The sequence below is a fragment of the Mandrillus leucophaeus genome, unplaced genomic scaffold (assembly GCF_000951045.1).
Source record: "Mandrillus leucophaeus isolate KB7577 unplaced genomic scaffold, Mleu.le_1.0 Scaffold107, whole genome shotgun sequence".
Lineage (NCBI taxonomy): Eukaryota > Metazoa > Chordata > Mammalia > Primates > Cercopithecidae > Mandrillus > Mandrillus leucophaeus.
The window spans coordinates 115,025-141,601 of record NW_012098876.1 but is presented as its reverse complement, the minus strand read 5'-3'; the positions used below and the strand labels follow the sequence as shown (position 1 = coordinate 141,601).

The 26,577-nt window shown below is 39.5% G+C and overlaps 1 protein-coding gene across 4 annotated transcripts in view; it reads left to right on the top strand.

The window, feature by feature from the left end:
• CNOT10 (CCR4-NOT transcription complex, subunit 10) overlaps positions 1-26,577 on the top strand; it is a 131,701-nt gene that overhangs the window by 10,268 nt on the left and 94,856 nt on the right. For 2 of the 4 annotated variants that reach the window (XM_011985320.1, XM_011985302.1), the window contains exons 2-7: positions 12,891-12,985; positions 13,852-14,013; positions 18,013-18,163; positions 21,815-21,957; positions 23,318-23,404; positions 24,253-24,336. In XM_011985320.1, coding sequence (XP_011840710.1) covers positions 12,891-12,985; positions 13,852-14,013; positions 18,013-18,163; positions 21,815-21,957; positions 23,318-23,404; positions 24,253-24,336 — 722 coding nt within the window. Of the gene's footprint in view, positions 1-4,426; positions 4,714-12,890; positions 12,986-13,851; positions 14,014-18,012; positions 18,164-21,814; positions 21,958-23,317; positions 23,405-24,252; positions 24,337-26,577 lie in introns of those variants that run through there. The other 2 variants (XM_011985295.1, XM_011985311.1) reach the window with 2 other exon arrangements.

Sequence of the window (26,577 nt, the reverse complement as noted above, 5' to 3'; positions counted from 1 at the left end):
CACCGAGCTGTTTTGTTTGTTTGTTTTGTTTTGAGATAGAGTCTCGCTCTGTTGCCCAGGCTGGAGTGCAGTGGTGCGATCTCGGCTCACTGCAGCTGCCGCCTGCCAGGTTCAAGTGATTTTCCTGCTTCAGCCTCCTGTGTAGCTGGTACTACAGGCGTGTGCTACCATGCCTGGCTAATTTTTTGTATTTTTAGTAGAGATGGGGTGTCACCATGTTAGCTAGGATGGTCTCGATTTCCTGACCTTGTGATCCACCCGCCTTGGCCTCCCAAAGTCCTGGAATTACAGGCGTGAGCCACCGTGCCTGGCTGCGCCCAGCTACTTTTTGTATTTTTAGTAGAGATGTGGTTTGACCATGTTGGCCAGGCTGGTCTTGAACTCCTGACCTTAAGTGATCTGCCAGCCTCGGCCTCCCAAAGTGCCAATGTGAGCCAATACACCCGACTCTAGCTATGACTTTTCATGTTGAATCATTTCAAAATAGGTTATAAACATCATAACACTTCATTTCTGAATATTTCAATGTGCATTTCTTAAAAATAGGGACATTCACCTACATAATCACAATACCATTGTCATGTTTTAGGCAATTCATGTTTTAATATGTTAAAAATTTCCTGCCAGCCGGGCACGGTGCCTCACACCTGTAATCCCAGCACTTTGGGAGTCTGAGGCGGGAGGATCAGTTGAGTTGAGGAGTTAGAGACCAGTGTAGGCAACATGGTGAAACCTCATCTCTACCAAAAATGCAAAAAATTAGTGGTGGCACATGCCTGTCATCCTATCTATAAGGGAGGATGAAGTGTGAGGATCTCTGGCGCCTGGGAGACAAGAGGTTGCAGTGAGCCAAGATTACACCACTGCACTCCAACCTGAGTGACTGAGACCTTGTCACAAAAAAAAAAAAAAAAGCCAATTTCCTGCCAGGTATGGTGGTTCATACCTATAAATCCTAGCACTTTGGGAGGCCGAGGTGGGTGGATTGCTTGAACCTAGGAGTTCAAGACCAGCCTGGGCATCATGGTGAACCCTGTCTCTACAAAAAATACAGAAAGTTAGCTGGGTGTGGTGACATGTGCCTGTAGTCCCAGCTATGACTATATGTTTAAAATTTATTTGTAGGCACAGAGTCCCAATATATTGCCCAGGCTGGTCTCAAACTCTTGGCCTGAAGGAATCCTGCCAGCTTGGTCTCCCAAAGTGCTGGAATTACAGGTGTGAGCCACTGCACCCAGCTTTATCTCTTGTATTTTCTTAAACTCTGATTTATTTCTACAGGCTTGATTAGATTTAGGTTCAACATATTTTTGAGATACTTTGTGGTTGATGGTATATACTTTATTTTCTGTACAAAGTACATGATGTCAGGTTATCCAGTATTAGTGTTGCTAAATTTGATCAATTTGAGGTGCTGACAGGAACATCTTTTTCCATTTTCAGTTAGAGTTAATTTATGGAGTAATTGGCATTTCGTAAATATCCACTGTTGTTGATTCTTTCCTCAATCAGTTGTATTATTGAGGGTTACAAAATGATTTTTACCTAGTTCTATTGTAGTTTCTACATTTGTTAGTGAATGTTCTTCTTTAAAGAGTAGCTCTCCTGGGCTGGGTACAGTGACTTATTCCTGTAATCCCGGCACTTTGGGAGGCCAAGGTGGGCAGGTTGCTTGAGCCCAGGAGTTCAAGAGCAGCCTGGGCAACATAAGGAGAGCCCGTCTCTACAAAAAGATTGAAAAAACTTAGTCGGTGTGCTGCTGCATGCCTGTAATCCCAGCTACTTGGGAGGCTGAGGTAGGAAGGTCACTGGAGCCAAGGAAGTCAGGACTGCAGTAAGCTGTGATCACACCACTGCACTCTAGCCTGGGCTACAAAGCAAGACCCTGTCTCAAAAACAACAACAAAAAGGAATAGCTTTCCCATATTGACTATTATTCTTCCCAGAAAGACATGTTAAATGCTAAAAGCTTAATTCATTCTTTTCAATTACCAGTTTTCAGAACAAGGAGTTGATGTGGTAGTGACCAATGTTTGATATTTAAAGTGCTTTTTTTTTTTCTTTTTTAAATTTAATTAATATTTTGAGGCAGGGTCTCACTCTGTTGCCCATGCTGGAGTACAGGGGCATGATCTTGGCTCACTGCAGTCTTGACCTCCCGGGCTCAAGTGATCCTCCCACCCCAACCTCCCAAGTAGCTGGGACTACAAGTGCATGCCAACACACCCAGCCAGTTTTTCTATTTTTTTGTAGAGACAGAGTTTTGCCATGTGTCCCGGGCTGGTCTCAAACTTCTGGACTCAAGCAAGCCTCCTGCCTCGACCACCCAAAGTGCTGGGATTACAGGTGTGAGCCACTGTGCCCAACTTCTTAAGTGTTTTTAATATTAGAATTTACAGTAATATATTGGTCTTTTTTTTTTTTTCTAGACCGAGTCTCACTCTGTCACCCAGGCTGGAGTATAGTGGCATGAACACTGCTCACTGCAGCCTTGACTTCCCAGGCTCAAGCAGTCCTCCCACCTTAGCCTCCCAAGTAGCTGAGACTACAGGCACGCGCCACCACACCTGGCTAATTTTTGTATTTTTTGTAGAGATGGGGTTTCATCATGTTGCCCACGCTAGTCTTGAACTCTTGAGCTCAAGCCATCCTCCCACCTTGACCTCCCAAAGTGCTGGGATTACAGGTATGAGCCACCATGCCCAGCACTTATATTAGTCTTATGATTTCAATTTAAAATGTATAATTGACTGAATATTGATTTATACTTGTGAATTTAAATTGAAACCTTACTGTGATTATTTATTTTGTGGACATTAGAGAGTACCTAAGAGTCATTAGATTTATAAGTTATTCTCAGAAAATTTTTTTTTCTTGACATGTTAAAATACAAAAATGTTGTCTTCTTAAGTCTAACAATTATACTTAAAATTGAATATATTGTTTGGGTTTTGTGGGAGGGGTTTGCAATAGTTCTCACTCGATAACATTTTTTTTTTAATTAAAAAAAAGGTTTGGTACTCTACAGTTTTGGAGAAACTTCTCTAGTAATGAACTGTAGAAATGATACCTGAAAGTGTAGTCTTGATAAAATTGTTTAAGTAGTTAAATTTTATGTTTGAAAATGTTATGTTGTAGGTGAACTTTGAAATGAGTTTAAACATTCATCACAGGCCTTTAAAATTAGACCTCCAAGTAGAATAAGTTGTCTAAGTTCAGTGTAAAAGTTTGAGTAAAATCTAGGCTTTTTGGATTTGTAACTTTAATAAATTAAGTATTCATATTTTAAAACGAGTAAATATCAGTCTTTTCTATGCATTAAAAACTCCTCCTCTTAGATGTGAAAACAAAATACTCATCAGCAGTGGCAATATTCTGCTTTGCCTAGCTTCCTTAAAGCATGCTGATACTGTTTTTTCTTTTCAGTTTTGTTTTTTGTTTTTTGGTTTTGTTTGTTTGTTTGGTTGGTTTTGGTTTTTTTGAGACAGAGTCTTGCTGTGTTGCCCAGGTTAGAGTGCAGTGGCATGATCTCGGCTCACTGCAATCTCCACCTCCTGGGTTCAAGTGATTGTCCCGCCTCAGCCTCCTGAGTAGCTGGGATTATAGGTGCGCACCACCACACCCAGCTAATTTTTGTATTTTTAGTAGAGATGTGGATTTCACCATGTTGGTCAGGCTGCTCTCAAACTCCCGACTTTGTGATCCACCCGCCTTGGCCTCCCAAAGTGCTGAGATTACAGGTGTGAGCCACCGTGCCCAGCCTAATTTTTGTATTTTTAGTAGAGATGGGATTTCACCATGGTGGCCAGGCTGCTCTCAAACTCCTTGACCTCAGGTGATCCTCCTGCCCTAGCCTCCCAAAGTGCTAGGATTACAGGCCTGAGCCACTGTGCCAGCCATGCTAATATTGTTGATTTGAATTTCTGTTCGTTTATTTCTTCATTTATGAGCAGGATGCTCAATTCTGTAGCATTGCTTGTTATGAATGGCTTATTCTTTGACTGCAAAGTGTGTGCTTTCCTATTTCTCCAGCTCCTCTTGTCCAGCTTAAAGTAGGGGGAATATGGTTTAGTGAATAAACCATTTGAGGTTTTGGTAAGTCAAGTATACTTGTTCAGATGATAGAAACCATACGTGAGGTATGTTAACCTAGCTGAGCTGTATAGTGACGTTAGTGGGCCTGAATTGTTTTTCTTCAAAGTGGCCTCCTCCTTAAGATTTAAAACTTTCCTTCACAAGGACATCATTGGTATTTTGTGACTGTGATCGTTGATCTCCTTAGGTCATTTAACATCCCTTTTTTCTTTAGAAAAGTTTTCTTTTCTTGATATATCAGTGGAGCTGTATTTTGATGAGTGTAGCTTGTAGTCTCCTCCAATCAGATTTGAATGATTAACATTCTGTATTGGAATGTGTCTGTGCCTTCAGTTAACTGATGATTTTCAGTTTTGAAAACGTGGTGCATTTCTTTTCTGCTTAGTTCAAACCTAAAGGCATTTGTTTGATTAGAAATGAAGTCTATTGGTGTAAAGACTGTCAAGGTTTGTGGGTCAAAGACCTCTGTACGCATAGAAGGTCAGCCATGTTCATTAGGCCAGAGTAGAAGGAAAGGCAAGCTTATGGGTGAACGGTCGTATACTCTTTCAATTGGCAATGGAGACTACTTTTGGACAAATAAAGAAATGCTGTGGGATTATGTGCAGACTCTGTCTGGTAAGAAGTCAGCAGTTATATATAATAGATGTTTTTAAAACATTTCAGAAACTGATTACAAAAATGAATACCCATCTCTGGCAGAAAACTTGAGAAATGTACAAATATATAACAGGAAAAATAAAAATAATCCTGTTGAAATATATATATATATATATTTTTTCTTTTGAAATGGGGTCTTGGCCGGGCACGGTGGCTCATGCTGGTAATCCCAGCACTTTGGGAGGCCGAGGCGGACAGATCACTTGAGATCAGGAGTTCAAGACCAACCTGGCCGACATGGTGAAACCCCGCCTCTACTAAAAATACAAAAATTAGCCAAGCGTAGTGATGGGCGCCTGTAATCCCAGCTACTCACGAGGCTGAGGCAGGAGAATCACTTGAACCCAGAAAGCAGAGGTTGCGGTGAGCTGGGATTGTGCCACTGCACTCCAGCCTGGGCAATAGAGCGAGACTCTGTCTCAGAAAAAAAAAAAGAAGAAGAAATGGGGTCTCGCTGATTGCTTAGGCTGGTAGTCACATACTAGGCTCAAGCAATCCTCCCTCCTAAGCCTCCTGAGTAGTGAAGTGTGTTTTTTTAAAAACAGAAAATTTTTATCCTGAAGTTAAAGAATGTAGGTAAAATAATGGTTTGTCAGCACGTAAAAGGTTATTTATTGAGCTCAGTTCTCAAACCTGTGTAGAAATGGGAATTTCAGAGACTCTTGTCAGCCTTAGAGTCCAGCTTATCTATTTATTTATTTATTATTTATTTATTTTGAGATGGAGTCTCACTGTCACCCAAGGAGTGCAGTGGCACAGTCTCAGCTCACTGCAACCTCCACCTCCTGGGCTCAAGTGATCCTCCCACCTCAGCCTCCCAAGTACCTGGACTATGGGCATGTGCCACCACACCTGGCTAAGTTTTGTGTTTTTGGTAGAGATGGGGTTTTGCCATGTTGCCCTGAGCTCAAGATCCACCTGCCTCGGCCTCCCAAAGTGCTGGGATTACAAGCGTGAGCCACTGTGTCCAGCCCAGCTTATATATTTACTTTTTTTGTAAATTGGCTGCTCTCCTTTTCTGGAGAATTTTAGAAGACTTACATTTTATTTTTCTTTTATATTTCTTTTATTTTTTATTATTTTATTTTATTTGAGATGGAGTCTCGCTCTGTCGCCCATACTGGAGTGCAATGGCGTGATCTCGGCTCACTATAGCCTCTGCCTTCCAGGTTCCAGTGATTCTCCTGCCACAGCCTTCCAGGTAGCTGAGATTATAGGCATATGCCACCATGCCCAGCTAATTTTTGTATTTTTAGTAGAAACGGGGTTTCACCATGTTGGCCAAGCTGATCTGGAACTCCTGACCTCAGGTGATCTGCCCACCTTGGCCTCCCAAAGTGCTGAGATTTATAGGCGTGAGCCATCATGTCCAGCCTGAGATTTCCATTTTCTGGGGTTGCTGACAGCAGTGGCCACATGAGCTACTCTGCTTTTAGTGGAGAATAGAAGCTCAAAATTTTCAACACCTGGGTGAATTGTTGGGGTTTTTTTTTCCCCCTTTCTCCTGTATTTCTAAGGTACTCTTACAGTTGGGGCCAGAAGTCCCATTAAAGAATGTCATCTAATCTAGGGCATATTTTACTTATTTATTTTATTCATATTTGTTATTATTATTACTATTTTTGAGATAGGGTTTCACTCTATCACCCAGGCTGGAGTGCAGTGGCATGGTCATGTCTCACGGCAGCCTCAACCTCTGAGGCTTCAGCGATTATCCCACCTTAGCCCCCCAAGTAGCTGGAACTACAGGCACATGCCACTCTGCCTGGCTAATTAAAACAATTTTTTAAAATAGAGACAGGGTCTCGTTTTGTTTCCCGGGCTGGTCTCGAACTCCTAGGCTCAAGCAATCCTCTTGCCTTGGCCTGTCAAAGTGCTGGGATTATAGGTGTGAGCCACTGTGCCCAGCCAAGGGGCATATTTTAGAAGAAGCTTTAGAGATAACTTGATGGCAAACTAAGAATTTTTGGCATTTGGTTTAAATCTATTATGCTTCTTTATGAGAGAAGACACATTTTTTAAAATGTTAGGTTTTCTAAAATACTTAATAATAAATGAAACATGAAAGGTATTTATATTCTTTGTTAAAATTTTATGGTGACAATATGGTGGATTGAGGATTCTGTTTCAGTCTAAACTTATAACTTGCTGTCTGAGGTCCTAAAGTCCTGTGTCCCATTTTTACACATTTTAAAATAATTGGTCCTCACCTTTTTTGTGCACCTGACAGTTTTGCAAAACCCATGCGTTGGGTAAACAGTATGTTCTTGCAGTGAAACTCCTTGTTACTGACTTTCCAAAGAAAAAACTGTTTAACATTGTCTTTTGAAACTGGCAAACTTTATTCACTTGATTCTTAGCTTTTCCTCCTCCCTATTGTATGCTAAAGTGGAAATAAAATACTAATTGACCTACTAACTTTAATTATCAGAAGTAACACTTTTAATAAGCCCAAATACTAGAATGCCTTTTTTTATAGAGCAGATAGGTTCTTAGATCTTAGATGAGTTTTTTTAAGTACAAGTTAACAGTATTACGTTGTTGTAAGTGGTGACTCTCAAAAGGGTATGCAGTCATCTGGGGGTTTCATAGTGATCTAAAGAGCTGTTTCATAGTCAAGTCACATGAAATTGAATTTTATTGTTAATTTTTATGTTTAAAGTACAAACGTAAATACATTTTTAAAAATACAAGAATTTTTAGTTCTGGTAAAAGGAAAGGGGGGATGGGAGCTGTATTTATTTAGCATCTCCAATTAAAGACAGGCCAAAGAAAGACTGGACTGAAGATGTGACTGATTCTTTTAATTATGTCATATTGCCTTCTTGGAAAAAGGAAGTTGGCATTCTTCACTGACTGCTGACATGTGCCAGGCTAGGACTTCCCAAAGTTAGTTCTGTTGACAACTGGTTCTTTTATTTTTAGTTTATTAAGATGAGGTCTTACTGTGCTGCCCAGGCTGGAGTGCTATGGCACAATCTCAATTCACTGCACCCTCCACCTCCTGAGTTCAAGCAATCCTCTCACCTTTGCCTCCCTAGTAGCTGGGACTACAGACGCATGCCACCATGCCCAGCTAATTTTTGTGTCTTTTGTAGAGATGGGGTTTCACCATGCTGACCAGACTGGTCTTGAACTCCTGGGCTCAAGTGATCCACCCACCTTGGCCTCCCAAAATGCTGGAACTACAGGTGTGAGCCACCAAACCTGGCCAACAACTGATGCTTTGAGATGCTCCTGGTGTCTAGGCAGTAATCACAAAGTGCCCAGATCATAAGTGCACATACAGTTTGATGAATAGTTTGCTGTGTATCCTTGTAGACTTTATTCTATACTTATTCAGAGGTACATATTTGTGTATATGTTTTTATAAAACATGGGATTCAGTTGTACAAAGCAGTTTGCAATCTGTTTCTTTTATTTAACAACATGTTGTAGATATTTTTCCACATCAAGTTATGTAGACTTAGTAACTGTTAATGTGCCATGGTATAATTTATAATTATTTAATAAATAATGAGGCTGAATTTCATTTCCTGTTATTAAGCCATTCATATTTACTCTTCTTTCAGCAAGTTTCTGGTGTTTCAGGAACACTATGAAGGACTGTGGCAGGGTTCTTGAGGATAAGGGAGCTTGTTTATCTAGGCAACTCCTGGGAGCCATTATAGAGGGAGTCACACTTCCCAGTATCCTGGAAGGGGGCTTGTGATGGATGAGGTGCCAAAGTAGAGGCTACTGTGAAAGATGCAACTCTGGGGCACTATACTGGGGGAGCATTCTGCCAGCTGTAGCCCCAACTTGAGTCCATGTTGGCAGATCTATTGAAGGAGAGGGAAGAATGGAAAGGAGACCGTAAGCAAAAGAACCCCATGACTGGTGTGATTCTTGACAACTTTCTGGAAAGTTGATTGTAGGTACTCTTTTTTTTTTTTTTCAATTTTATAACTTTATTTGATGTATTTGATGATCAGCGATTAGTTCTCATCCACATTGACTGTCTGTAGATTTTTGAAAGTGGTAACAGGTACATAGGTAACCAAAGTATAGAGCTTATTTGGTGAATCTTCATCCTCATTACGTTTTCTGGACAGCCGCACACGGATTCGGTATGGGACATTCCTTATTCCTTTGGCCCAGACAGCTTTGTTGAGCCTGGTATCAATGCACACATCTGGAGCTCCCATCTCCTTCATGGCAAATTTCCGAATCTCTTTGAGTGCCCGAGGGGCACGCTTCCTGAAGCCCACTCCATGGATGCGCTTGTGAATGTTGATGGTGTATTCTCGGGTCACCACCTCGTTGATGGCAGAACGGCCCTTTTTCTTCTCGCCACCCTTCTTTGCAGGAGCCATTCTGCCGGGTCCAAGCTGGAAAGGACTGTAGGCACTCTTGAGGGGTAAACTTGGGGACAAGATGGTCTACTATTTCTCATGTGGGGATTTGTCTTCCATTGATACCTTAATTTGATATGAGTGCTGCTTTAGGAACAAACATATCAGTTTCTTTCTTTTTTTTTTTTTTGAGATAAAGTCTTGCCCTGTCACCCAGGCTAGAGTGCAATGGCATGATCTTGGCTCACTGCAACCTCCGCCTCCCAGGTTCAAGTGATTCTCCTGCTCCAGCCTCCGCAGTAGCTGAGACTGCAGGCATGCACCACCACGCCCAGCTAATTTTTGTGTTTTTAGTAGAGATGGGGTTTTACCATGTTGTCCAGGCTGGTCTTGAACTCCTACCTCAGGTGATCCGCCCGCCTTGGCCTCCCAAAGTGCTGGGATTACAGGCATGAGCCACTGCACCCGGCCTCAGTTTCTTTATAGAAGCGTATTTGGAGTTACTCAATCTGAGTTGGAAGGGATGCTAAAAACTATATAATACAGACTCGCATTTTAGTAAATAGGGAAGCTGAAATTTGCCCCAGTTCCACTTCTGTAGCATCTGTTTAATTTCAGAAGTGACATTAAAGTTTTAGTCTTAGTTCAATTCTAAAAATTGTCTGTACGTCACTGTGCAACCTGCCTCCCGCTGTATCTTGAAAAGGATAGAATCTGCACTATCGTGCTACGTATTAGGGGTTTACTCTGCCAGGTACATGCCAGTTACTTTACATATATTCTTACTAAAGCCTTACAATAACTTGAAAAAGGGTTTTCTTATCCCCCTTTTGCAGATAAGTTCAAGCTTTGGAGGTCTTTGAGTTTCAGTCCGAAGCAACAATTCTGTATGAAAAAAAAATTCGTGTATAAATAAGAAATTCAAATATTGTGAGACTTTGAAACTCTTTAAAGTCATACACAGTGACATTGCCATCACCTACCTATGTTTGCGGCCCATGACATCACATTTATGCAATGGTCACATTTCCTTTTAATGATATTTCCATTAGTGATGCATGGACCTTTTGCTAGTGAGTAGAACCAAGAAACAGAATATTCTTTGGGAGGTAATAAAATATAAAAGGCACCTTTTAAAAACAAATGATAAATTTTTTACAGAAAAGAAAACTTAACATTAAAAATGACTAGGCCAAGTGCAGTGGCTCACACCTGTAATCCTAGCACTTTGGAAGGCTGAGGCCAGCAGTCACCTGGGAGGTCAGGAGTTTGAGAACAGCCTGGCCAACATGGCAAAACCCTGTCTCTACTAAAAATACAAAAATTAGCCAGATGTGGTGGCAGGCACCTATAGTCCTAGCTACTTGGGAGACTGAGGCAGAAGAATCATTTGAACCCAGGAGGTGGAGGTTGCAGTGAACCAAGATTGTGCCACTGCAGTCCAACCTGTGCGACAGAGCAAGACTCTATCTAAATAAATAAATAAAAAATAAATAAAAATGGCTAATTTTACATTACCTATGTAGTATTCTTGCCAGAAATGTTACTGCATGTAATATTGAGGAAATAACCAGAAAAATTCAGAATATAGGGCATTCTGATTCTATTTAATTAATTCTAATTGGCTTAGACTCTTTTGAAAAAAATAAAAAACCAAAAAACAATGACCTAATGATATAGTGTAGCTCTGTGTCCCCACCCAAATCTCATGTTGAATTGTAAATCCCCAATGTTAGGGGAGGGATCTGGTGGAAGGTGACTGGATCATGGGAGTGGATTTCTCCCTTGCTGTACTGGTGATAGTGAGTGAGTTCTCACCAGATGTCATTATTTAAAAGTGTGTAGCACCTCCCCCTTTGCTCTCTCTTCTGCCGACCATATGAAGATGTGCTTGCTTCCTCTTTGCCTTCTGCCATGATTGTAAGTTTCGGAGAACTCCCCATGTGTGCTTTCTGTATAGCCTGCAGAACCATGAGCCAATTGAGTCTCTTTTCTTTATAAATTGTCTAGTCTCTGGTAGTTTTGTTGGTTTGTTTGTTTTTGTTTTTGTTTTGAGACAGAGTCTCGCTCTGTTGCCCAGGCTAGAGTACAGTGGCGCAATCTCAGTTCACTGCAAGCTCTGCCTCCCAGGTTCACGCCATTCTCCTACCTCAGTCTCCCGAGTAGCTGGGACTACAGGCACCCACCACCACTCCCGGCTAATTTTTTGTATTTTTAGTAGAGACGGGGTTTCACCGTGTTAGCCAGGATGGTCTTGATCTCCTGACCTTGTGATCCGCCCACCTCAGCCTCCCAAAGTGCCGGGATTACAGGCGTGAGCCACTGTACCTGGCCATTTTTTTTTTTTTTTTTTCCCCTCAAGACAGAGTCTCACTCTGTTGCCCAGGCTGGAGTGAAGTGGCGTGATCTCAGCTCACTGCAACCTCTGCCTCCCAGGTTCAAGCGATTCTTGTGCCTCAGCCTCCCAAGTAGCTGAAATTATAGGCATGAGCCACCATGCCCAGCCAACAAAGACTCTTGAGAGAACTATAAAAAGTATTGAAGCATTTGTTAGAGTACTTAACACACTTTTGTTAAGTGAGTTAGTAGTTTTAGGTTTGGTTCAGCTGAGATTTTTACCTTTAATTTGGAATTCTATTTTCAAATTAAAACAAAAAGCAAAAAATCTAATATTTAAAATAGTAGATTATAGAGGTAGGAGGTAGTTTTCCCAGCTAAACAGATTATTAACCTTTACTGCAAATTTATACGGACACGTAACATATTAAAGAAACTTTTTAAATGTGTTAATCTTTTAGATTTCTGAGCCTATGAAAATATTCCTTGCCTGGAAATTAGCTGTAAGCCCTTATCAATGTAGTTTTCTGACTAAGTGTTACTACTTTCCAACTAAATTATAAATCTCTTAAAGGCATCGTAGGTGTGTTTATCTTTTTCTGTCTCCAGCACCTGGCATAGTTGCTTGACTGTGTGGTACTGTATGTTGCTGAGTGGCAGATCTAATATTTTTTAAAGATCACAATATTCTCAGCTTGAATGTCCTCATCAACAGAGCTTGTGGTCTTTATTTAAGTGGGCAGGTTTTCATTGTGTTCCAACTTGGCCAAAGGAAGCTTTTCAAGTTTTCAGAGGAGTAGCTTCTTACTGGCTTGTAACATTGGTCAGTCATTGTTGAGAGAGCCCTAACTTTGGCAACTTTATTAGGAAGAACACAAGATGAAAACTAGGGACAAATTCACTATACAGTAGTCCCCCACCTTTTCCTCAGGAGATACAGTCAGGGACCTCCGGTGGATACTTGAAACCACAAATAGTACTGAATCTATATACTGCTTTTTTAATACATACTTAACTATGATAAAGTTTATAAATGAAGCATAGTAAGAGATAAACAACAACAGTAATAAAATAACAGTTATCTGAGTGTAGTTTCTCTTTCTCAAAATATCTTACTATACCCTACTCACCTCTCTTCCTATGACCTATTGATCTGATAACCAAGATGGCTACTATGTGTCCAAGGGGAGGTATCTTATACAACATGGAATGCTGGACAAAGGAATGATTGACTTCCTGGATGGGACAGAGTGGGACACTGCAGGATGGCAAGAGATTTCATCATGTTACTCAGAACATTGCAGTTTAAAACTTAAGAACTGCTTATTTCTGGAATTTTCCATTTGATATTTTCATACCATACTTGACCTTGGGTAACTGAAACTGCAAAAAGTGAAACTGGATAAGAAGGGACCACTGTACAACTTCTATTTCTAAAGAACTGTAAAACTTATATGTTTGCAGATCAGGGAGCAGAGAAACATGAAGGCACAGGTCAGTCCTCTGGGATCACTGATCAAGAAAAGGAGTTATCCACCAATGCTTTCCAAGCTTTCACAGTAAGAAATGGCTTCTCTTAATCTGCTCAAGTTGTAGGGTTCTGTCAAGTAAGAATCTTTTCATAGTGAATTTTTAAATTTACAATTTTTACTCTGTAATAATTCAAGAGTTAATTTAGAGATAAGTAGGTTTATTTAATTTTAAAAGTAAATGTTTTAGAGTTTAAATATGGTAAAAGAAATAAGAGTAATTGGAGCCATTCTCAAGTTTTTGTGTTTTTGTAAACATGTTTTAACTCATATACTGTTGTTTTTAAGTCTTTTAAATTTAGATTTGTAAGTATGTGGATCAGTCTTTTCATTTCACTATGCCGTTCAATTCTTTATTTATTTATTTATGAAAATATCAGATTCAAAAATTATTTTCTTGAAGGTACTTTAAAATGGAACCCCCAAACTTTATTGGCAGAATTTTAACTTTTCTGACATTAAACAATATGAAAGAAAACCTTATTTGGTTATCAGGTTCCGTGCATGTAAGCAGAAGAACTTAACACTTGGGTATTCGAAATATATTTACTAGAAAATAAAATCTGGAGTGATTATATTACCTTTCTTGACTAGCCTCAGCCATTAATACCCTGCTAGCACTATGTGTATATACCAACATATTTATCATATCAATATATGTGTCTTATATGTGTCAATGTCAGGGTTTTGAGTCTTAGGAAGTAAATATCCACAGTTTCTTAACTGACATGAATATTGCTTTATCTAGTGACTTTGATTAGTATATGTAGGGAAACTACATCTTTCTTTTTAAGAACTTTTAAGATAAAGATGAATGAAATGTATTTGGAATGATATACTGTTCTTAAAGCTGGTATGTAATTTTGTGTGTGTGTGTGTGGTTTTTTTTTTTTTAGTCTGGAAATTATGATGCCTGTCTACAACACCTTGCCTGTCTACAAGATATAAACAAAGATGATTATAAAATAATTTTGAATACAGCAGTAGCTGAGTTTTTTAAAAGTAACCAAACAACAACAGATAATTTGAGACAAACACTTAACCAGCTGAAGAATCAGGTGATACACAAATGAATTTAACTATAAAAAATATTGTTCTCTTCTTTAATTTATCAAATACAAATAGTTAAGGAAAATAAATGTGATTTGTCTGGTATTTCTTGTCTGAAACATTTGTTAGCATTAATTTTATTTCCATAAAATTATTATTCCAGGAGATAAAAGGTATGTTGTGTAATTTTTTTTAATTGGGGTTTTAATTAACTTGAACAGAATAGACTAATATACCAAATTCGAATGAGCTTTGAAATTTTGAGAAAGAACTATATGAAGAAGCTTAGCTATGGAGATATATCTTGTTTATGATTACAAAAATATGATTAATCCTAATGTCAAGTTGTTTTAGCATTTGGATCAGGAGATGATTGATTAAATAGAAGATATTCTGCTTTATATCTGGTTTGGGGCTTGAATTGCGGATTGGTCTGGTTATAACCCAATGTTTATTGAATCCTGGGGCTAGACTTTTGGTATTCAAGAGGGCTGATAACAGTGATGATGCTGATAGGATCAGCTAGCATATGTTAAGTGTTCACTGTGTGACAGGGCACTGCCAAGAACCTTGGATGCAACTTCTCATTTGTTCTTCTCAGTAGCCCTGTGAAATAACTATATGATTTTTCTTATTTTAAAAATGGGAAGGTCAAGGCACAGATAGCTGTATAAATTGTCCAAAGACACAAAGTTTTTGAGTAGTAAGAGCTACATGAACTCAGTTGTGTTTAACTCTAGAGCCTGTAATTTTAGTTACTGTTTCATGCTGTTAGGGAGTCATGAGATCTTCCCTGTAATCATGAGTACCACGATACTGTATCGTATCACCCTGAAGTGTGACACAGGTAGAAGCAAGTGGTTCCTTCAGGCTCTCTATAAACCTTTATAGGCATAAAGTAATTTTTAAACCCCATTAAAATTCAAAAATGAGGCCAGGCGCGGTGGCTCAAGCCTGTAATCCCAGCACTTTGGGAGGCCGAGGCGGGCGGATCACGAGGTCAGGAGATCAAGACCATCCTGGCTAACATGGTGAAACTCCGTCTCTACTAAAAATACAAAAAATTAGCCGGGCGTGGTGGTGGGTGCCTGTAGTCCCAGCTACACGGGAGGCTGAGGCAGGAGAATGACGTGAACCTGAAAGGCGCAGCTTGCAGTGAGCCAAGAGCATGCCACTGCACTCCAGCCTGGGTGACAGAGTGAGACTCCGTCTCAAAAAAAAAAAAAATTCAAAAATGAGAATAACAGCTACCATTTATTGAATGCATACTTGGTGCCAAATTCTGTATTAAGTGCTTTTTATGCCTTATCTCATATAATCCTCACATTCAACTCTTGAGGCAGTAGGTGCTTATTGTCTCAGTTTTAAAACCAGGGTTTAGGAAGTCTAATTTAAATTTATACAACTAGGAAGGGGAAGACCAGATTTAAACCAGGCCTTCTGACTCTTGTGCCTGTTCTCCTACCTGTCTCAGTCTTCATAAATTCTTATGTCCTCACGTTTCCTCATTACTCCAGTATTATTACTGATGACTTTATCTGGTGTTCCGGAATCAAAGGAAAAATGGTGCTTACTGGTAATCTAGTACATGCACCCTATGACCCCATAGACAGTTTCTTCCAGGACAGATTTGTTTGGTTTTTGAGAACAAGTTCAGCTTTTAAACTTTTTTTGAATAAGAAATTCCTGCAAACTTCCAGTTAGGCCAAAAAAACTTTGTGAAGTTCTTTCACTAGCTTTTATTGTTTATAAGGTTTGTTAGGGCCTTCCAACTCTTGAGTTTCCTAGAAGTGTTTGTACTTGTGGTTACTGGCTTCTTTAAATCATACTTCTGTTCACAGTCACATGTCTTGGGCACAGTGACATCCTTTTTCAACCTATTCCATTTTAATTAACAAACGTCTAATTTCACTTAATGAGTAGTTTTTCTTTTGGCTGGAGCAATTACTAGACTATTTAGGTGAGTCATAGAATATGTGGCAAAGTTATTCATGTGATAATTATTCAACCATTGCTGAATCCAAAACGTCACAGTTTATCTAAAAGCTTTTCTGGCTAAACTCTTAACTCATTCTGTCTCCATTACCTAACTACAGAAAGAGTTGCCTTTGGAAATTGAGTTTTCACTGTTTGAAGATACTGTTTTTAATCTCTTCAAGATAGTGACTTGATAAGTGAAGATTATAAAGAGTTCCCAAACTCACTGAGATGCACATGTTGTTGGTCAGCTAAGACCACTTGCTAACATTTGAATCGTGTCAAGCTTAACCACATGGGTGATTGATGTCTGTTGAAGTCCAGTTACAAAATTTACAAATCACTGTGTGTTGTGAACCTTCAGGTTCCTTGCCATTAGTCAAACCAAGGCTGCTAAATCCATGTACTGTGTATCAGAGTTCTAAGGAAGTGTTGGTCTTAGAATTAATTACTTAATATTGAACAATAATTTATTGCAATCTTCATAATGGCAAAGGTTAGTTTTAATACAGGTAGACTTCCAATTTCATGTGTTATACGGAATTGTGCAATGGTGGTAAAGCTTGATTAAAATTTAAAAACCTGTTGCCACAGCTTACAGAAGGGGGTATACAGTTTCAGAATGCAAAGTGTCATGCTTTTTGTTTTTTCTTTTGGTGTCAGTTACAGATGTTAGCCTTTAGTGAAGCCCATAAAAGCCTTTTCTAACCATCATGTGTGCAACAATGTATTTTTGTTATTGAGTACTTTAAAAAATCTATTCTTTTTTATGGGAACAAAACCTGAAAATATACTTTCTAGCCCTATGGTCTTGGGTAAGATAATTAAGTTTTCTGTGCTGATTTCCTTATGTATAAAGTGGAAATGAAATTATTTATGTCCTTGGCCAGGTGCGGTGGCTCATGCCTGTAATCCAAGCACTTTGGGAGACCGAGGTGGGCAGATCGCCTGAGGTCAGGAGTTCAAGACCAGCCTGGCCAATATGGTGAAACTCCATCTCTACTAAAAATACAAAATTAGCCAGGTGTTGTGGCGCGTGCCTGTAGTCCCAGCTACTCAGGAGGCTAAGGCAGGAGAATCACTTGAACCCCGGAGGTGGAGGTTGCACTGAGCTGAGTTTGTGCTACTGCACTCCAGCCTGGGTGACTCCATCTCAAAAAAAAAAAAACTATGTATGACCTTGTGGTACGGTGAGGATTAACCTGTAAAAATTTTAACATAGCACGTCTGGCACATGGTAAATAGTTAACTGTTTTCGTTTTGTTTTGTTTGATACAGAGTTTCACTATATTGCCCAGGCTGGAGTGCAGTGATGTGATCTTGGCTCACTGCAGCTTCTGCCTTTTGGATTCAAGCAAGTCTCCTCCCTCAGCCTCCTGAGTAGCTGGGACTACAGGCGCGTGCCACCACACCCAGCATTTTTTTTCTTTTTGTATTTTTAGTTGAGACGGGGTTCACCATGTTGACTAAGCTGGTCTCGAACTTCTGACCTCAAGTGTTCTGCCTGCCCCGACCTCCCAAAGTGCTGGGATTACAGACATGAGCTGCCATGCCTGGCCAGCTGTTATTAACATTTAAATTTTACCTAAGTTTTTACAAAATGAAATCAAACTATGAATATTACGTGACATATTTATGGGAAAGGTCATTTTGAGTTTGTTGCGTGCCTGGTGTAGCCTCTTGTAGGTCGTGAGACTAGGAGGTGGGAATCCTGCACAGAAGCCCTGTTACCAATTGAAACAGGGAAGATAGCTTCACAGTGACAAGGAAGATAATTGTCTAGCCATGTGCTGGGTACTTAATAAAGTCTCATCAAAACATTTTAAAATTTTATTATGTGTGGCATAGAAGAATGAAAATAATTTTTAGTATGTGAGAGTAATTAAAATCTAAAGATAGTGTTGAAAGTATGGAAAAATTCAGAATAAGAATGTTGGCCTGTGTTCCTTTTGATTCATGTGAATTATTTCACTTTTGCTTTTTATTTCCTTAATGTTGTTAAAATATAATCTCTGTTGATTGCTTTATAGGTCCACTCAGCTGTTGAAGAAATGGATGGATTAGATGATGTTGAAAACAGCATGTTGTACTATAATCAAGCAGTCATTCTTTATCATCTGCGGCAGTATACAGAAGCCATATCAGTTGGTGAAAAACTTTATCAGTTCATAGAGCCTTTTGGTATGTTATCTGTCAAGTCAAAAATTTCCCTATCTTCCCTATACTTGCAAAGTTCTCTGGTACTTTTACCTAGATAACCTAAATCTGAGAAGTCCATGTCAATATTCAAAGAAAAAAAGAAAAACCGTATCAGCTTAGCTTAATGATTAGAAAAGATAAAAATATAATCCAGGTTTTCTTTGAGTGTCCTTTCCCAAATTTTGAAGATAACTGTTAAAAATGCTGTTGGAAAGTATTGAAAACACTTAGTGATGTTTGTGGGGGTTTTGCTGTTTAAACGCTATTTTATTATACCTGATCCTTTCTTTCTTTAGTACGTTAAGGAAGTAGCATTTTGGAATGTTAGGGGACAGTGAGGTATTTCATTTTTGCCTATTGCCTAACTGAAATTTTTGGCGGTAGTTATGGAGTAGGAAGTATAGAACAGTGTTAGTTTTTTTGCTATCTTAATTCGCTTACTAACCTCAAGGAGGAGTAGCAAGAAAAGTAAGGGCAAAGGAAAAAAGAAGAGCAAAGGAGAAAGCTGGACCCAGGAAATGGTTATTAGAGAGGGCTGTTGGTTTCTAGCCCACAAGCAGTCAAATTCCATTTGTGAGTTACATTTTTGTCTTTTTTTTTTTTTTCATGATTGCTTTCTTTTACATCCAAAACACAAATGAGAGTTCCTAATTTATCAGGAACGCCTGATTGCTGATGTGGTTACCACAGGACAAGTGGTGGGGTGTGATAGCACTCTGTGGTGCTTTGGGAGGAGGTAGAGAGTCCCCTTTTGCTGACAGTGGTTGAACAGCTCCAAAGAGCCATTTTGAGGTGCTTCTCTTCTTTCCCTCAATCCTGAGAGCTTGGTAGCTGGACAGACTGGGCAAGAGAGATAGCAGTGGTAAGGGATTATGTAATTAGTGACCAGGTCCTTCTATATAGCTAGAAATCAGAGTTACACTTTTAGGACTGTACACATTTTTCTATAAAGTTACTGTTATTGATGCTTCTTAGAATTTCCGGAATTCAGCCAGGTGCGGTAATCCCAGCACTTCGGGAGGCCAAGGCAGGTGGATCGTCTGAGTTCGAGACCAGCCTGACCAACATGGGGAAACCCCATCTCTACTAAAAATACAAAATTAGCCGGGCGTGGTGGTGCATGCCTGTAATCCCAGCTACTCGGGAAGGCTGAGGCAGGAGGATCACTTGAACCCGGGAGGCGGAGGTTGCAGTGAGCTGAGATCGCACCACTGTACTCCAGCCTGGGCAACAAGAGCAAAGCTTATTCTCAAAAAAAAAAAAAAAAAAGAATTTCCAGAATTCATGAAATCCTGTTAATCTGCACTGTGGCCGAATAGAATATATTAATAGTAATTAACTCGTCAGTGTTCACATCCATTTTTCTTTGAAAATATTATGGCTTTTTTTTTTTTTTTTTAACTTTCACTGCTTGGATTTTTTTAAAGACTATTTTTTAGAGAAGGTTTAGATTTACAGCAAAACCAAGAGGAAGGTACAGAGATTTCTCGTGTGTCCTCTGCCCCAATACATCCATAGCCTCTCTCATTACCATTATCCCCCAACAGTGTGGTCCTTTTGTTATAATTGATAAACCTACATTGATACCTCATAGTCATGCAAAGCTCATAATTTACGTTAGGGTTCACTCTTGGTGTTGTATGTTCTATGTGTCTGGACAAATGTATTCATTATAGTATCATACAGAGTATTTTTCACTGCCCTAAGAATTCTGTGTTGTGCCTGTTAATTCCCTTTCTACCTATAACCACTGATCTTTTTACTCTCTCTATAGTTTTGCCTTTTCTACAGTGTCAAACTTAGAATCATAACTACTCAGCTTCTTCCTTTTTTTTTTTTTTTTTTTTGAGACGGGGTCTCTTTCTGTTGCCCAGGCTAGAGTACAATGGTGTGATCTCCACTCACGGCAACTTCCACCTCTCAGGCCCAAGTGATCCTCCCACCCCAGCCTCTTGAGTAGCTGGGATTACAGTGAACGCGCCACCACACCCAGCTAATTTTTGTGTTTTTTTGCAGAGACTGGGTTTCGCCATGTAGCCAAGGCTGGTCTAGAACTCCTGGGCTCGAGCAATCCACCCACCTTGGCCTCCCAATGTGCTGGGATTACAGGTGTGAACCACCGTGCCTGGCCAGTACTCAGATTCTTCATACAACATATACTAATTGAGGACATGGGCCAATACTGAGGGCCAGACACTGTTCTGGGTCTAGAGATAATGCAGTGAATGAAATACAGAAACTCTTTACCCCCGTTAAGCTTCTATTCTAATGGGAGAGAAAGCAACATAATAAAAAAACAGCCATCCCTTGCTATTCAAGGGAGATTGGTTCTAGGACACCCTTCCTCAGATACCAAAATCTGCTGATACTTAAATCCCTTATATAAAATGGTGTAGTATTTACATATAGTCTGTGTACATCCTCCTGTACATTTTAAATAATCTCTAGATTACTTATAATACCCAATACACTGTAAATGCTATGAAAATGTTTTCATACCGTATTGTTTAGGGAACAATGACGGGAAAAATGTCTGTACATGTTCATTGCAGATGCAACAACTCTTTTTTTTTCTTTTAATATTTTCAATCTGAGGTTGGTTGAATCTGTGGGTGCAGAACCCACAGATACAGGGGGCTGGCTGTATATTGAATGTTGTGAAGTAAAGCTAAAATTGAATGAGAATATAGAGATTGAGTGGGGATCTTTTAAGTAAGGTAATCAAGCAAGGCCTGGGATGAGATGATATTTGAAATGAGACCTGAATAAAGAAAGGATGTTAGCCTTGCTGCTGTTTAGAGAGAAAGCATTCCCACTGGAGGTAATGGGATATGGAGAAGACCTGAAGTGAGAGGCTGTGTTTGGTGAGAGCAATAGCAGCAAGGTCATCGTGACTGGAGCTAGGTGGGGAGGATAATAGGAAATAAAATCAGAAGTAGCCACAGGCTCAAAAAATTTTGGATTTTGAGGCTGGACACAGTGGCTCACACCTGTAATCCCAGTACTTTGTGAGGCCAAGGTGGGTGGATCACTTGAGCTCAGGAGCTTGAGACCAGCCTGGGCAACATAGTGAAACCCTGTCTCTATGAAAAAATTAGCCAGGCATGCTGGCACATGTTTGTGGTCCCAGCTGCTCAGGAGGCTAAGGTGAAAGGATCTCTTGAGCCTTGTAGGCAGAGATTGCAGTAAGCCAAGATTGCAACACTGCACTCCAGCCTGGGTGACAAAGTGAGACACCGTCTCAAAAACAAAAAAAAAAGTTTTGGATTTTGGAGGATTACAAATTTCAGATTTCAACATTTCAGGTTAAGAATGCTTAACCTCTATTGGAATTCAGGTTTCTTTCCGCCTAAAGTAATTTCCTCATTACATGTGCTAGTGTTTAGTAGATATTTTCCCAAGGAAGATTTAATCACTGGAATTTCTGAAATGAGAGACCTTGCAATGCCTAATAAAATGACATTGTTGACATTGCAAGTTGCTCTCATTCATAGCTCTAGGTGATATGCATTCATTTGAGTAAAGATTTATGCTTTGCTATTTAAAGCTTTGTATTCTTGTTTGGAGGGTGGTCTGAGATGTGTGCTTTACTTTAGATTGTGACTATTCTTTTCCTGTGTTTTTTTCTCCCAGAAGAAAAATTTGCCCAAGCAGTGTGTTTTTTGCTTGTAGACCTGTATATATTGACCTACCAAGCTGAGAAAGCTTTGCATCTTCTTGCTGTCCTAGAAAAAATGATTTCACAGGGTAACAATAACAAAAATGGAAAGAATGAGGTGAGTGTTTAAAGGTAATCAGACTAAAATCTAAAATATGATTAATTCTCTCTGCTTGTTACTGGATTTAAAAGGAGAAAACAATTAAAATATGATTAATATTTGTGATTATGAACTATTAATAGCTTTAAGATACAATTTGCATATTATAAGCTTTACCATTTTAAAGTGTAGAGTTTAGTAGTTTTGAGTGTACTCGCATTTGTACAACCATTACTACTATCTAATTTCAAAATATTTTTATCACCCCAAAAAGAAACCCTGTACCATTTGCAGTCACTCCCTATTTCCCCCTTTCCTGAGCCCTAAGCAGCCATTAATCTACTTACTGTCTCTGGATTTACCGTCTGGACATTATATACGAATGGAATCATAATATGCAGCCATTTGTGACTAGTTTTTTTTACTTAGTATAATGCTTTCAAGCTTCATCCATATTGTAGCATATACTTTTTTTTTTTCCATGTACTTCATGCCTTTTGTGGCTGAATAATATTCCATTCATTATATGAATATGCCACATTTTAAAAATTTCTTTATAAGTTGGTGGACATTTGGGTTCTTTCCTACTTTTTGGTTATTATATATAGTGCTTCTATGAACATTCATGTAAAAATTTTGTAAGGATATATGTTTTCAATTATCTTGGATATAATATTTAGGAGTAGAATCACTGGGTTATATGGTATCTTAACTCTATATTTAACCCTATGCAAGACTGTTACAAAGTGATTGCACTTTGAATCAGTTGAGCCCAGGAGTTTGACATGAGCATGGGCAACATAGGGAGACCCCTGTCTCTATGAAAAATTAAACTTAGTAAATAAATAAAACCAGCTCATCGTTACGTTACGTTCATTACGTTCTACTGTGAGCTTCTCATGAGTAGGGCTTCCTGTCACCCACTCTAGACTACTGAACCTCAGTCTCTAGGAGTGGGACCTGGGATTCTGCATTTTTTAAAGACAGGGTCTTACTCTGCCACCTCAGGCTGGAGTATAGTAGCACAGTCACGGCTCACTGCAGCCTTAATCTCCTGGGCTCAGGCAATCTTCCCACCTCAGCTTCCTGAGTAGCTGGGACTGCAGGTACGTGCCACCGTGCCCAGCTAATTTTTGTATTTGTAGAGATGGGATTTTGCCATGTTACTCAAGCTGGTCTCGATCTCCTGGGCTCAAGTGATCCGCCCACCTCAGCCTTCCAAAGTGCTGGGATTACAGGCGTGAACCACCATGCCCCACAAATTCTACATTTTGAAAATGCTCTCTAGGTAATTTAGGTTACCTCACTTGGAAATCACTGATTTAAATTGTGGTCAAAAATATTTAATTTTGATAAACTTTGTCTCATCACCCTGCAGACTGGTAATAACAACAACAAAGATGGATCTAATCATAAAGCTGAAAGTGGAGCTCTAATAGAAGCTGCAAAATCAAAGATACATCAGGTAGTGTAAATTTTAAAGGGGGGCAATACATCACATACATTTAATTGTAGTTAGGACAAATGAAGCAATGAGATAGATCATTGGAAGCAGTCAGTAATTCAAGGTGCATATATTTGTTTGTCTTTTGAAGTATTGTAGTTTAGAAGCACATTTATCGTAAATATATTTTGCTTAAGAGGATAATATAATTTATTTAAATTACTCTATAGATAAAGTTTGAGAGAAATGGCATGGGAATGTACTGCATGATAAAATCAACTGGAATTTTAAAAAGTCGTCATTAGCCATGTGCAGAAGAGGATTGATAGGATTTTTGCCTGGAACTTGAGTATTTAAGTTTTTTGTTTGTTTTTTGAGACGGAGTCTCGCTGTGTCACCCAAGCTGCAGTGCAGTGGCGCAATCTCGGGTCACTGCAACCTCCGCCTCCCAGGTTCAAGTGATTCTCCTGCCTCAGCCTTCCTGAGTAGCTGGGATTACAGTCGTGCGTCACCACACCTAGATAATTTTTTGTATTTTTAGTAGAGACAGGGTTTCACCATGTTGGCCAGGCTGGTCTCAAACTCCTGACCTCAGGTGATCCACCTGCCTCAGCCTCCCGAAGTACTGGGATTACAGGCGTGAGCCACCACACCTGGCCAAGTTTTTATTTTACCATGATTTTAGTATTTTGAAGTATATTCAAAGAGTACAGTGAAAATAGCATATTTTCTAAAATTGCAAACTTGTTTTAGCAAGTAATTAGTATAACTATGTTGTAAATACATTGGGTTTAATTTTCCTAACTAGAAAGTAAAACTTTATGTAAATCTACCATAGTCTTAATGTAGTAACATTTTCACTTTGACAGTACAAAGTACGAGCTTATATCCAAATGAAGTCTCTGAAAGCATGTAAAAGGGAAATCAAGTCAGTCATGAATACAGCTGGAAATGTAAGTTTCTTCTGAACTTTTGTTTTTCAATTTGTGTCTTTCTTATTTAGACTATGGGTATTTGTCAGTTTTAAATAATTTATCTTAGTCTATTATATATACTGCCAGATATGAACCTTGCTATTTTAAAGTTGGGAAGTAGTAATAATACTGTGTCTGTAGTTTAATTTTTTTTTACTTAAAATTACAACAAGCACTTTTCTATTTTATGTAACCTTCAAAACCACCATTTTAAATAACTGCCTATTGTTCTGTGACTGGTTTATCACAATTCACTTAAACATTTTGCTAATATTAGACATTTAGGTTATTTTAGAATTTTTTAGTATTATACTCAAAACATTTATGGCCAGGCATGGTGACTCACCTGTAATCCCAGCACTTTGGGAGGCTGAGGTGGAAGGATCACCTGAGGTCAGGAGTTCAAGACCAGCCTGACCAACATGATGAGACCCTGTCTCTACTAAAAATACAAAAATTAGCCGGTGTGGTGGTGTGTGCCTGTAGTCCCAGCCACTGAGCCACTGGGGAGGCTGAAGTGGGAGGATCGCTTGAACCCGGGAAGCAGAAGTTGCAGTGAGCTGAGATTGTGCCATTGCAGGCTAGCCTGGGTGACAGGGTAAGACCATGTCCAAAAAAAAAAATTTTTTTTATTAAAAATCTAACAGTCAAGTTGTAGCCAAAACCTGCCCCTTCCAAATGACTTTTGGCTTGACAGTACCTTCAATTTAACTAGTACTAAATTATTTGAGATAGAATTACTTCTTCCTTCCACTCCCTCCACCCTAATCTTTCATTGATAATTTTTAAGATGGTGTAGGAAAGAAACAAAATTGTGAACAATCTTGATGCTTCTAGGAAAACTATAAATTTAGAAGTATAAAGCCATGAGAAAATATGGTTAAAAATCTCAGGCAGGATCCAGATTAGTCACTGAGTTAGTTAATATGCTAGTGACTTTTTATAACAATTGTGGCCTAGACCTGAGCCTAAGAGGGAGAAGCCCAGTGAGCCAGCCAGCCAGCCATTATCAAACCTTTTTTTTAAATGGTAAAAGACATAATTCCTGCTTTAAAGGAGACCATAGTCACAGAGGAAAGACAAATGAAAATTATTATAATTCAGTGTAATAGTCATCCTAAATCAGCGAAAACTTCAGAAGGAATAGCCACCACTAAGGATAAGTGCTGAAAGCCCTTGTTTCCTTAGTGACCAGAACTTTGGGATGGGCGGGAGGCAGAGCAAAGGATAAACTAGGATTTAGAAGGAAAGCCTGTTGCTAAATTAAGTGAATACATAGGCCAGGTGTGATGGCTGATGCCTGTAATCCCAGCTCTTCAGAAGGCTGAAGCAGGCAAATCACCTGAGGTCAGGGGTTCGAGACCAGCCTGGCCGACATGGGGAAGCCCTATCTCTACTAAAATAAAAAAATTAGGCTGAGCACGGTGGCTCACGCCTGTAATCCCAGCCCTTTGGGAGGCTGAGGCAGTCAGATCCCAAAGTCAGGAGTTCGAGACCAGCCTGACCAACATGGTGAAACCCCACCTCTACTAAAAATACGAAAATTAGCCGGGTGTGGTGGCATGCGCCTATAGTCCCAGCTACTCAGGAGGCTGAGGCAGGAGAATTAGCCTGGCGTGGTGGCGCATGTCTGTAATGCCAGCTACTCAGGAGGCTGAGGCAGGAGAGTTATTTGAACCCAGGAGGTGGAGGTTGCAGTGAGCTGAGATCGTGTCACTGTACTCCAGCCTGGGCGACAGAGCAAGACTCCATCTCAGTCAATCAATCAATCAATCAGGATTCCAGATGTCCTCCTGGATGGATGTTTAGTCTCCAGAGCTCTCTGCATGCTTTTGTACTCTAAACAGGTAGTACTATCTAGAGGGTCCTCCACCATGAGGATTCTTAGGAGAAGTGAAAAGTGATCTACTATTCAAAATGTGATTTTTGGAACAGCAAGATTAGTGCTTGTCAATAAGGCATTCTGTTGAAAAATTCTTCCGTTTGTAGAATGACACTTTTTTTTTCCTATTTGGAAAAGTATTTGATTATTTATATCTCTGTAGGTGCTAATGAAAGGTGCATTTGTATCCTAGAAAGTAAGAAAGATCACCAGTCTCTCTAATAACTATTAAAATGAAGGACATAGATTGTGCTGTCAAATTGGTTTTCAGTTAGTCGTATAGTAGATGAACACAATCAGTTGATAATCTACAGACTGTATTTTTTTTTTTTTTTTTT